This window comes from Nansenia antarctica (assembly GCF_963989245.1).
Source record: "Nansenia antarctica genome assembly, chromosome: 6".
NCBI lineage: Eukaryota > Metazoa > Chordata > Actinopteri > Argentiniformes > Microstomatidae > Nansenia > Nansenia antarctica.
Genome location: NC_137676.1, coordinates 1,039,849 through 1,052,348, shown reverse-complemented (window position 1 = coordinate 1,052,348; position 12,500 = coordinate 1,039,849). Strand labels below are relative to the sequence as shown.

Here is a 12,500-nt window from a genome sequence, read left to right as displayed (position 1 = left end):
AGTGCCATGACAGTAGACCTGTTGCCGAAGTCTATTTGGTCTTCTCTCTCACTTGCAAACTGCACCTGTGTCAGGACTGTGTACTATGCCTATAAGAAGTCCACACCCCCTTTCTAAATGTTCACCTTTGGTTGCTCCAGACCCTGAAATTGAAATGCATTCACGATTCCCCCCACGTCCTAATGTATGTCTATGTACACGTCCTAATGTATGTCTATGTGCACGTCCTAATGTATGTCTATGTAAACAACCTCCTGGACGCTTTCCAAGTGAACACAGAATTCCTCCAAAAATCTATAATTGATTAAACCTGAAAAACAGAGAAGACCTGTTTGCAACGGTCTACTACCCCCTCCCCCTCTACTACCCCTCCCCCCCCCTTGCTGTGGCTCTCCTGAAATGTGCTCAAATGCAAAACATTTCTTCAAGTTACTCAATAAGTTGAATTGAGTCCATCTGATGACAATGATATTAGTAAGTTAGATATTAGTGATTTGGGAATTCATATCGTTGTCTTATATTAGGTTCCCTGATTTCGATAGGGATCAATTATTAATTCCGAATTTCTCCCATTTCCTGTTGATCCTGAAACACATTTCCAGACATTCAATTTTGTAGATTTTTGTTTTCAGGGTTCCCTCACTGGTCTTAAAAAGCCTTAAAGTCTAAAATCCAGCCATCCGATTTATAAGGCCTAAAAAGGTCTTACATTTCAGTTATTCAGTCTAAAAATTAGGTGCTAGGTGTTAAAAAAAGAGATCCTGCAAGGAAATCAGTCCGACCACGTCTATTTACGCGGAAATGAATCAAGCTGGAACCCAAAAAAATGCCAATTTGCTTCCTTTTTTGTCTGTATGGCAGCAGTGAAATCGCTAATTTCATCACCTCGAGGATGACAAAAAGCTGCCACATGGTGTCAGGAATAGGTCTAAATGTATATTCAAAGAGGTCTAAAAAAAGGTCCAAAAAGGTCTTAAATTTGAATTGTTGAAACCCTGCATTCAATTTTGTAGATTTCTGTAAGTCTCTCCACAAGCGCCAGGGTTGCGTTTCTGACCAGTTTTGTTCTTCTCCGTTTTCTCAGTTTGTAGCGACAACCTGCCCAGCAGAGTGAATCGTTGATTCCTACTCTAATGAGAGACGCTGAAAAGCGAGGTTATAATTTGTTTTATTAACAACAGTATCATTGGACTTCAAAGTATTGTTGGAAGAATTGTTTTTTGCATTTGAGCTGATTTTAGGTGTCTGTGTGTGTGTCTGTATTCTCTCCCGAGGGCTAAATTACCACCATCCTGACTTCTCAGCATATATATGAAATTTCTGGTGACGTACAGAGGTTGTTGGTCTGGTCAAGTCCGTTCGGTTGTCTAAGGTTTGATTGGCTCCTGGTCAAGTCCGTTCGGTTGTCTAAGGTTTGATTGGCTCCTGGTCAAGTCCGTTCGGTTGTCTAAGGTTTGATTGGCTTGAGCAGCGCCGTCTGCAGCTAGAACGTTTTATAATTGTTGCTTGGGTATTTTATTAAAAAAACTGAAGAGGAAAGACAATTTGGGTAGTCCTTCATTTCCCAGAGCATTATTACTGCCTTATCATTGTGTTGTTGCAACAGACTTCTCCCGAGGTCTGCATGGGGCATTGTATTGGCCATAACCTCATAGATAAACCATAAACTTTAGATAAACTCGCTGATCACTTTATTAGGAACACTATATACGGGGAGGGGGGGCCTGCTGTTGCAACCCATCCGCCTCAAGGCTCGACGCTGTGCATTCTGGGATGCGTTTCTGCTCAGCCTTTCTGTCACGAGCCAGTCTGGCCGTTCTCCGTTGACCTCTCCCATGATGCACTGCGCTGCTGCCACGTTTGGTTGATTAGATCATTTCATGAATGAGAAGGTGTACATGTGTTCCTAATAAAGTGTTCGGTGACGGTGAGTATGCACAGGACACATCAGCCATAAAACCTGGGGAATTTGTTCCATCAGTAATTCAGCGGTTTTTAACACTTGTCTGGTTAACATTTGAGTTGTTTGTATCCCAAAACAGCTGATTTAGAAAATTGGCGTGGCCTATTAACTTATCAAAACCGATGTTAATAAAATAAAATAAAACACAAGTAAAATAAACACGTTTGGAACTCAACGGGACGCCCATAATTCAATATCATTTATTCTAATATATTTCAGTACAACTGTCACAAAAGTAACACTCCCACTTTGTACAACAGAGAAAGAAAAAATGTTTACAGCCAACAAACAAATCCAAGTGCTGAATATTTATTTTCCAATATTAGTCTCTAACGTCAAAGTATAGCCTAAACTTTTTTTTTTAAACATTGCGCCACACACGGACACAGCAACACAAACGCAACAGTCAGCTTTGACCACAGACATGCGCACATTCAAATTAGACGCCTTTTCCGTTTCCAGAGCCGAAGCGACAGACAGGTTTAAAACCGTAGGCTACTTTAAAAGTCCTCCGGTGCGTGGGATCACAGGAGCTCGTGGGGGCCAGTCGGCGTTCCCACCCTGAGGGGACAGGGCACAAGGGACCCCCTGAGGGGACAGTTATTCATCCTTGCATGCGCCTCCTCGCGCATCTATGACGCGCCGCGGCCTTTGGTTTCAGCACTGGACCACGTGGACAGCGACCCGACCCCTGGCCGCGCGGCGTCATCTCTTTTTGGTTTCTTCCATTCGCTCGGGTTGAACATTGCAACAAAACTGAAAGTTCATTGGTCGTAAAGCTCATTGGTCTTAGACACTCGGAAACATAGAAGTTAAAGAGTTCGTCGATCACACACAGGTGCCTAATTCCTTAGTAAAAGTCTTTACAACTCTGTTGTTGTAAACGATGTTCCTTATTGTGTGTGTGTGTGTGTGTGTGTGTGTGTGTGTGTGTGTGTGTGTGTGTGTGTGTGTGTGTGTGTGTGTGTGTGTGTGTGTGTGTGTGTGTAAGCCATTGATTGCTGTTGTAAGCATTGTGAAATGTCTCTTCTTTTTTTAATACAGGCACATCTATCTGTTACATCCTCAAAACGTAGAACCCTAAAGCAACGATTAATGTCTACTCTGTGAAATAAACCAAGCTGTCAGACGGTCTGTTCAAGATGGCCGTTATTTATCAAATGATTCGGATGATGAGGAAGAGTGCATTCCGTGCGTTGTCCGTTCTTCTTCTTCTTCCAAAAAAAAAAAAAACAGGTGAAATCTGCCCGCGGTGACTCGTGGCAGGCGCGTATTAGTTTTTGAATGTTTATGTCTGTGCGAGCCATTTGGGGACAGTCATTAGCTCCCCGGCCCGTCATTTGGCAGGATGTCATATCTCATATCTCATATATCACTGGACTTGTACATGTCAGAGAGGAGCCTGGTGATGGGCACGTTGCCGATGGTCTTCTTGAAGAACACCTCCTCTATGGTGGAGGGGCTGACCGCCCTCAGGGCCGGCAGGAGCAGGAGCAGCTTCCCGAAGCGGCAGGGCTGAGTGGGGTACCTGAGAGATGGGTCCAGAAACCACAGTTAGTATTAGTCCACTTTCTTCGTTTGTAGCCTATGACGTGCGTAATAGAAGACTACAATACGCCTGTTCGTGAGCTTAGAATGAGAAGGTTCTATCTCCGTTTAGGGCAGTTCAGAGATATTGAGGGTCAAAGTTTTTACATTCCATTATGTTCTGTGAGATGGAACCTTTGTATTTTATGAATTACTAACTCAAAAATGTCAACATTTTAAAAAGAACACCACCCAGGCATTAATAAACACCTAATGGATCAGATTATGTAAAAAACTCAATTTTGACAAAAATGGAGATAGAACCTTATAATTCTAACGTCACGTGTTGTTGAGCGTGGGTTTGGGTATTGTTGAACAATGTGTCCGGCCTTATTGTTGAGTTGATTTGAAGGTTCGCAGGCCACATAACTGTCTAGTCTTGGATCCGAATGTTACCTGGTGTGGATGTAGGCATGTAGCTGTTGAATGTTACCTGGTGTGTATAGATCAGAATGTTACCTGGTGTGTATGTAGATCAGAATGTTACCTGGTGTGGATGTAGATCAGAGTGTTACCTGGTGTGTATGTAGATCAGAATGTTACCTGGTGTGTATGTAGATCAGAATGTTACCTGGTGTGTATGTAGATAAGAATGTTACCTGGTGTGGATGTAGATCAGAATGTTACCTGGTGTGTATGTAGATCAGAATGTTACCTGGTGTGTATGTAGATAAGAATGTTACCTGGTGTGTATGTACCTGGTGTGTATGTAGATCAGAGTGTTACCTGGTGTGTATGTAGATCAGAATGTTACCTGGTGTGTATGTAGATCAGAATGTTACCTGGTGTGTATGTAGCTGTTGAGGGTGAGCTGCGCCTCGTCCTGGAGCGCAGCGATGGCGCTGGCGTTGCGGAAACTTCTCAAATCCGAACCGCTGTGCGTCGGAACTGCGTTTGGAAGGAACCACGCGGTTTTAGTTTAGTTCAGTATATTTTCTGAATTGCAATCACTGACTTAACGGACTTTGAGGGTGTCCTTTGACTATAGCACACGCTATAGGGAGGGCCTCTTCTTTTGAACTCACCGGCTTTGAACGTGACGATGCACTTCAGACAGGCGAACTCGGTGGCGTCCAGACGCATCTGTCTGAAGCGCGTGACCACCTCCTGCAGGGCCTGGATCTCCGAGATGATCTTGTTCAGCCGCTGGGACTCTGTGTTGTCTGTGTTCATGCCTTCACATAGAACATATAATATAATGTCTGTGTTCATGCCTTCACATAGAACATATAATATAATGTCTGTGTTCATGCCTTCACATAGAACATATAATATAATGTCTGTGTTCATGCCTTCACATAGAACATATAATATAATGTCTGTGTTCATGCCTTCACATAGAACATATAATATAATGTCTGTGTTCATGCCTTCACATAGAACATATAATATAATGTCTGTGTTCATGCCTTCACATAGAACATATAATATAATGTCTGTGTTCATGCCTTCACATAGAACATATAATATAATGTCTGTGTTCATGCCTTCACATAGAACATATAATATAATGTCTGTGTTCATGCCTTCACATAGAACATATAATATAATGTCTGTGTTCATGCCTTCACATAGAACGACAACAAGAGGTGGGTATAACAGTAACAAGTAGGCTAAACAAAAAGGTTTTCGTTTTCTCTCATTTGGCCGAATGTTGATTCCAAAACATGCCTATAGAACAGGGAGATATTAGGGTATATATATACAGGTGCTGGTCATATAATTAGAATATCATCAAAAAGTTGATTTATTTCAGTAATTCCATTCAAAAAGTGAAATTAATGGAATTACTGAAATAAATAAACTTTTTGATGATATTCTAATTATATGACCAGCACCTGTATATATATGTGTATGTAGGGGAGATATAAATACCGGAAACAGCGAGAAGGGTGTTGGAGTCCACCGGGATGGCCCACTGCGCGATGCCCAGGACGAACAGCTCCCGCCAGGCGTCTTCTAACAGGATCAGCTGCAACACGAGGCACAAACCTCAGCGCCCCAGAATGACCTGACTAATACATTCATCTACATATCAACATATAGAGATCACGTGTCATAATGATGATAACGGGCCTATATGTCTAACTTCTCATTATTGCATATGTAGATAGAAGCCATATGGGCTTATCCATCCTTTGTAGCCTATTGTCTGGAAAACCCGTTACTGAACATAACGGCTTTGGCAGGAAAAGTGCTGTACAAATAAAGGTTATTATTATTATTATTATTATTATTATTATTATTATGATTACCTGGTCAGGTAGCGGGAGCGTGGAGAAAGCGGGCACGCTCTTGGCCCACTTGATGCTCATGAACAGCAAGCGCGCCGCCGACTCACACACGGACTCGGTCGCGACCTCGTACAGGTACATGGGCGCGCCGCTGACCTCGTGAGGATACTGTGACGTCAGACGTGGAACAGGTTACGCAACACTCGATCACATACTGCACATTGCACATGACTCCTGACATAGCTTCTTTTATACTTCTGCACATATAGAAACTGTACATAAACTGTATATAGCTCATAACTGTACATAGCCCATAACTGTATATAGCCCATAACTGTACATACCTCTAAACTATACTGATGTTTTACAACACTACCTCTGCACATAACGGTATATTACATAGTTACCTATCACTACCATTCTTGTTCTATTTATATCATCATGTTCTTATATCACTATTTGCACTTTTGGTTGGATGCTAAACTGCATTTCGTTGGCCTAGTATACTCTGCGATGACAATAAAGTTGAATCTAATCTAATCTAATCTAATCTAAAAATGAACCATAAAGAATGAGTGGCTCACGTTAGAATCACGGAACAGCCTATATTATAATTGCATGGTGACGAAATGGCTCAGAAACGCGCTAAGAAGTTAAACCCCAATGAGGTCATGGCTCGTGCTGCTGCTGCATGCGTTGGATTTGGGTGAAAACATGAATGACAGATTTGTGACTCGAAAGCTGCTGAGTCGGGGCCGGAATGTCAACTTTTAAACCTCTTAAAGGTAGCGGGGGGGGGGGGGGAGAAATCACTTTGCAATGTGAAGCGGCCCGCGGGCTCCTTGAGCTAATAATTTACGCACAGCGCTGTTCCGTCAGAGAGGAGTGAGCCGAGGACAGGACAGTGGGGGGCTTACCTTCGGAGTGGGCTGCGCTAAACCCACGAGGGTCTGTCTCTCCGGCGTGCCGGCCACCGTACTCATCTCCAGACTGTGCGGCTCGAGCTGCGTGACCGTGGTGAAGAACGGCGGCCCCGGTAGAGACGAGCCCGAGAAATGGTTCGATGACCCGTTCACCTCTTTGTGGCCCCGGAAGTAGAGGGCGACCTGCTTGCGGATGGTGGACGTCCTGGGGCCCCTCTCGTGCTGCACGGCTGTCCGTCGGGAGAGCGTGCGTGCGGGGGGACAAGACTGTTTAGTAAACGACTCGCGCGTGAATGCTTCATTAATCAAAGTGTGTATTTTGTAAAGAGACTGCATGGGGATGAGGAGAAAGGCTTTGGCTGCGTTCGTAAATAGGCTCTGGAAATCTGATCAGCACTCGTGGAATGCCTCTTGTTCAATCAAATTACTTGGTCCCTGGCTTTAATGACGTTGAACGCACTGTGCGCTCCGGCGCTCTCAGCGAATTTACGAACGCAGCCGTTGCCTCTCATGAGAAGGTTATGAATAACGCCCTCTGTTCACCCCGCTGTCAGCTGATTCCGTTAAATACACTTTTCCATCCGATTTGGCCACCTCAAACTGAAATGGCGCTGCCGACGTACAGCCAAAAATGATAATTCAATTAAGCCTATTTACCGTCTTTATTCATGTTCACTTCGAGACACTTTTTCAAGCGACACGCTCGGCATTGGTTTCTGTGCGTTTTGTCCACGGGGCATCCCCCCTACGATGGAGAAAAAGAGGGAGGAGAGGGGAGAGGGAGGGAGGGAGGAGGGGAAGGAGGGGGGGGAGAGAGGGGAGAGGGAGGGAGGGAGGAGGGGGGGGAGAGAGGGGAGAGGGAGGGAGGGAAGGAGGGGGGGGGAGAGAGAGGGGGAGGGAGGGAGGAAGGGAAGGAGGGGGGGGGGAGAGAGAGAATTACAGTTCAGTTGAATTGCTGTCGCACAGTGAAGGACAAAAGGAGCACCGTGTGTGTGAGAGAGAGAGAGGGAGAGAGAGAGGGAGAGAGAGAGAGAGGTTCTTAAACATTATCTTCCTAGGACGCCAATCTACAGGTGAAGGATCGTGTTATTATCTGTCATCATCGACTTGGTCCCCCGGGGCTCCAGCTCGGCTCATCCCAGTGGATAAGTAGGCCTTCCCGCCCACTGTTGGCTAAATCCGCCCGTTAGTGTCATTACATTAGATTGGATTACACCTGATACATTAAAGCAGGACTGTGCTTAACCCCCCCCCCCCCCCCCAGTCAATGGCCTGGGAGCTGATGCAATTAGGTCTGGAGCCCAGGGCCCTCCCAGCGAGGAGACTTAACACAGAGACTTAACACAGAGACCTAACACAGAGACTTAACACAGAACGTTAACACAGAGACTTAACACAGAGACTTAACACAGAGAATTTACACAGAGACTTAACACAGAGACCTAACACAGAGACTTAACACAGAGACTTAACACTGAGACGTAACACAGAGACTTAACACAGAGACTTAACACAGAAACTTAACACAGAGACTTAACACAGAACGTTAACACAGATACTTAACACAGAAACTTAACACAGAGAATTTACACAGAGACTTAACACAGAGACTTAAAACAGAGACTTAACACAGAGACTTAACACAGAGACTTAACACAGAGACTTAACACAGAGACTTAACACAGAGACTTAACACAGAGACTTAACACAGAACGTTAACACAGAGACTTAACACAGAGAATTTACACAGAGACTTAACACAGAGACTTAACACAGAGACTTAACACAGAGACTTAACACAGAGACTTACTTGACACAGAGACTTAACACAGAGACTTAACACAGAGACTTACTTGACACAGAGACTTAACACAGAGACTTAACACAGAGACTTAACACAGAGACTTAACACAGAGACTTAACACAGAAACTTAACACAGAGACTTAACACAGAGACTTAACACAGAGACTTAACACAGAGACTTAACACAGAACGTTAACACAGAACGTTAACACAGAGACTTAACACAGAGACTTAACACAGAGACTTTACACAGAGACTTAACACAGAGACTTAACACAGAGACTTAACACAGAAACTTAACACAGAAACTTAACACAGAGATTTAACACAGAAACTTAACACAGAGAAGGTTCTCCAAATAGGACAAAATAGGACAAAATAGGACAAAATATGAGCATGCGTAAAAAACCAACCATGCATGCGTTTTTAAAACATCAGCGGCCCATAATGAGCATGCGTAAAAACAACCACGTATACGCGTCAGAGATAGGCCTACACTACAGTCAGTGTTTTGGGGAAAAGGTAAACAATTAAAAGGTATATATATATAATAGGATTAAGATGATAGAACACAGTAAGGTCTCACCTGGGAGCCGGATTTGCAGACGTAGGTTCTGTTCCTGCGGATACTCCTCTTGAAGAAGCCCGAGCAGCCGTCGCAGGCGTACACGCCGTAGTGTTTCCCCGAGCTGCGGTCGCCACACACCTTACACGGGATGTCCAGTATCCGACCTGGAGGGGACACAACGACATTCACTCCCGTTAGGCCCGGGGGGCTTCTGCGTTGAGGTTCATATATGCATGGTGGTGATGGTGAAACTAATTTCAGTCGTTATGTTGTGTTGTGTTGTGTTGTGAAGGCCTATATTGGGTTCCACGAAGCCAAACAGCGAATCAAGAAACTTGGATATGGATAATTATGCGTCATCAATCAGCAAATTGTCTCCTCTGAATCAATCCCCATACGTCTGCACTGTACTACCCCCCCCCCCCTTATAATGAATGAAACACACACACACACACACACACAAACACACACACACACACACATACACACACACACACACACACACATACACACACACACACACACACACACACTGATGAGATGTGATGCAAGCATTTGTTTTCCTCTTCATTTAAAAGGAGAAATACAGTATTGCCCAATGACACCTGCAAGAACGGTTTTCATGGCATTTTGTTCACACTAGCCTACAGCTTTCACTTTCTACACATCGACACATCGCTCTGTCTTCAAAAAAGGAGTTTCCACATCAGCTTGACCACATGCTCGACCACGGTTGTATTACAGTAGCAGTAGGCTATAGGCCGTCCGGATGGCCATGGGAATGCGACGCGTATGTTTACGGTGAGTTCGGTGGGAAGCGTCATATCTGAGGTCTCGTAAGACAATGCCCGGGGGCGCACAATGGAGACATTAGAGAAAGTGTTAACTTAATGATTTTCCCCATTGAACCTCGTCTGACTGCCTCGAACTCGACAAGCTGCCAACTCCTCTTCATAATGGGACTCGACAGCTGCTTTATCCGGCGGGTCTATAGGCCCGCGGATTAGGGAGTGACACGGCACCGAGAATAATGCTCACCAACTCGTTTCACCAACTCAAATGAAGTGTATGTAAATCGACCCCGGGAGTACTAAATGGGGAAAAAATGTGATTTATTTTTTTTGTAAAGATTTTTTTGTATTCAAATCTATTTAAAAGAAGTATATTTGTATGTATATGAGGGAGTCTTTTTTTTCCATGGAGGGAAAAAGTCGTAATTACACTGACGTTTAACCACCTGCTCATTCATTCACCAGTGACCCGTCAAAAAGGGTAGCATGGGAATTCGGATAAGAAGCCGATAAAACAGAGCAGCGAAACAAGCGACTGAGTTGAAGCTTCAATACAATACAGCTAACAAGTCTGAGAACTTCAATAAGGCTGACAAACGCAAAGGAGAGTAAGATGGGAATTCGCTAATACAATTCTATTCATATTCGGAAGGCGGAACATTTTAATTTGGAGAAGAAAATCATGTCAAGGCTAATATACTAACGAATGAAAAATAAGTCTCAATTTTAGCTTGTAAATTAAGTAAATGAATTGATCAAATCAATGTTGGTGTTGTAAAGTGTTGTAAATTATCGCAATTTCAATTATTTCAATCTTGCATTAAATTGGCTATGATTGGGATCACTGTAGTTTTCAAATAAATACAAGAAATCGTGATGCAACAAATTCGGGCGCCTGAAACGTTGATCGAAATAAGACTATAGGCTATGCATAATCAGCATGCTTAATATGAAACAGACTAATCAACATATACTCTAGCCTCCTTCCGCCCCCGTGGAAAAACATCATCACTTAGCCTGAATAAAGTCTGAAAGTATTCATTATGGTGTGATAAGGAAACAGGTGAAATGAAATGACGGATGATTTCGCTGTGCGGGGGAAAACGTCTTTAACTTGTCTCCATGGGGGTTCCTCTCGGCGCCATTGTGTGTCGTAATTGGTTAAAGATATATGGAATATTCTATTAACGTAATTACCATCAACCCCAAAACCCGCTGAAAGAAGTTAGACTTAGTTTTACTGACAGAAGGGAATGTTGTTGTGACCACCCACAATGTGTGTATGAACTTGGAGAAAAGCAGAATTAAAAATCTTGATTGTTTTTTTGTTTTTTAAATTTTGATGTGAACTATTTCGGATAATGTATAGGCCTATATTTGAACACGTTTGAAATAAAAGTCTTGAGGTTTGCCCAATGACATCTATTAATGTAGCCAAAATAATAATATCACGCAAAGCGTTGCTGACAGTAAGACACATATAGAATAGTTATGTTGTCTATAATATTACATCTCATTGATATTATCTGATTGTATCACATGGAGGAGTTACTAAGACGATACACATCCAGGTTGTAGGCTGTTTCGACATGAACTTAGTACGGTTTAGTTCAGCCTAACTCAAATACTTTTTTCTTTTGACACAAAAGTGTACAAATTGTATTTCACTGAGGCGTCCACGAAACCAAGGCCTTGGATACAGTTAGTGTTGGGGCCTACTAACTATAACCCTACAGTTAGGGTTAGGGCCTATACATATAACCCTATACAGTTAGGGTTAGGGCCTATACATATAACCCTATACAGTTAGGGTTAGGGCCTAAATATACACTTCATACTACAGTGAGTGAGTAGTCCCTTAAACTCCTTTAACTTCCACAATTTTATGTAATGATAAATTCAAACAAAAAACTAGGCTATATAAAAATACTTAAAATTATAATAAAGAATACTTACTTAAATGTAGTTAATTTATTATATACACACACACACACACACACACACACACACACACACACACACACACACACACACACTATCGATAGCCCACATGTCATCATTCCAAGAGCAGGTGCTTACAAGCCTTTTTTAATTGTAAACATCATATTATTATTCGTCTCTTTCGCAAAGCCTCCCGCAGTTTCTACCAAAATACCAACATTCTCCTCGCTGTTACCTCCTGGTAGTGACATCCTTGTAACAACTCTTTGACATGTTGGATTGCATCCACAACAACTAAACACCCTGCAGCTAAGAGCGTCATGATAGGGGCTATAGGCCACAATCTGAAATAAATCTACACTAAATATACACACAGCGTTATGGCTTCAGCCTATAGTCTTCAGCCACAGCGCTCCTATGAACTATGAGAAGTCCGGGTTTGATCATAGGCCTATAGTACATATACCAAATAAAATAAACGAGGCTATTATAAGACAGAAAATAATTTAATCAATATAATTTTGTACTAATTAAACTTAATTATAATGTGGGTAACACGACCTTCCATCATTAAATGAAAGCTACAAGTCCATAAACGCATTCAGTGTTTTTTTGCATCATAACCAAATGCTTTTCGATTAATACGTTTATGAATTCAAATACTTGTAAATACTATTTATGTTGTCTAT

At 42.7% G+C, this 12,500-nt stretch overlaps 1 protein-coding gene across 1 annotated transcript in view; it reads right to left on the bottom strand.

The window, feature by feature from the left end:
• Positions 1-3,328: 3,328 nt before the first annotated feature.
• Positions 3,329-12,500, bottom strand: part of nr2e1 (nuclear receptor subfamily 2, group E, member 1) — a gene marked incomplete at both ends in the record, with an annotated part of 9,262 nt that continues 90 nt past the window's right edge. The window contains 8 exons of the mRNA XM_080533651.1: positions 3,329-3,491; positions 4,333-4,438; positions 4,576-4,725; positions 5,426-5,522; positions 5,806-5,952; positions 6,702-6,937; positions 7,365-7,452; positions 9,098-9,243. Of these exons, the coding sequence (XP_080389777.1) occupies positions 3,329-3,491; positions 4,333-4,438; positions 4,576-4,725; positions 5,426-5,522; positions 5,806-5,952; positions 6,702-6,937; positions 7,365-7,452; positions 9,098-9,243 (1,133 nt within the window). The remainder of the gene's footprint in view (positions 3,492-4,332; positions 4,439-4,575; positions 4,726-5,425; positions 5,523-5,805; positions 5,953-6,701; positions 6,938-7,364; positions 7,453-9,097; positions 9,244-12,500) is intronic.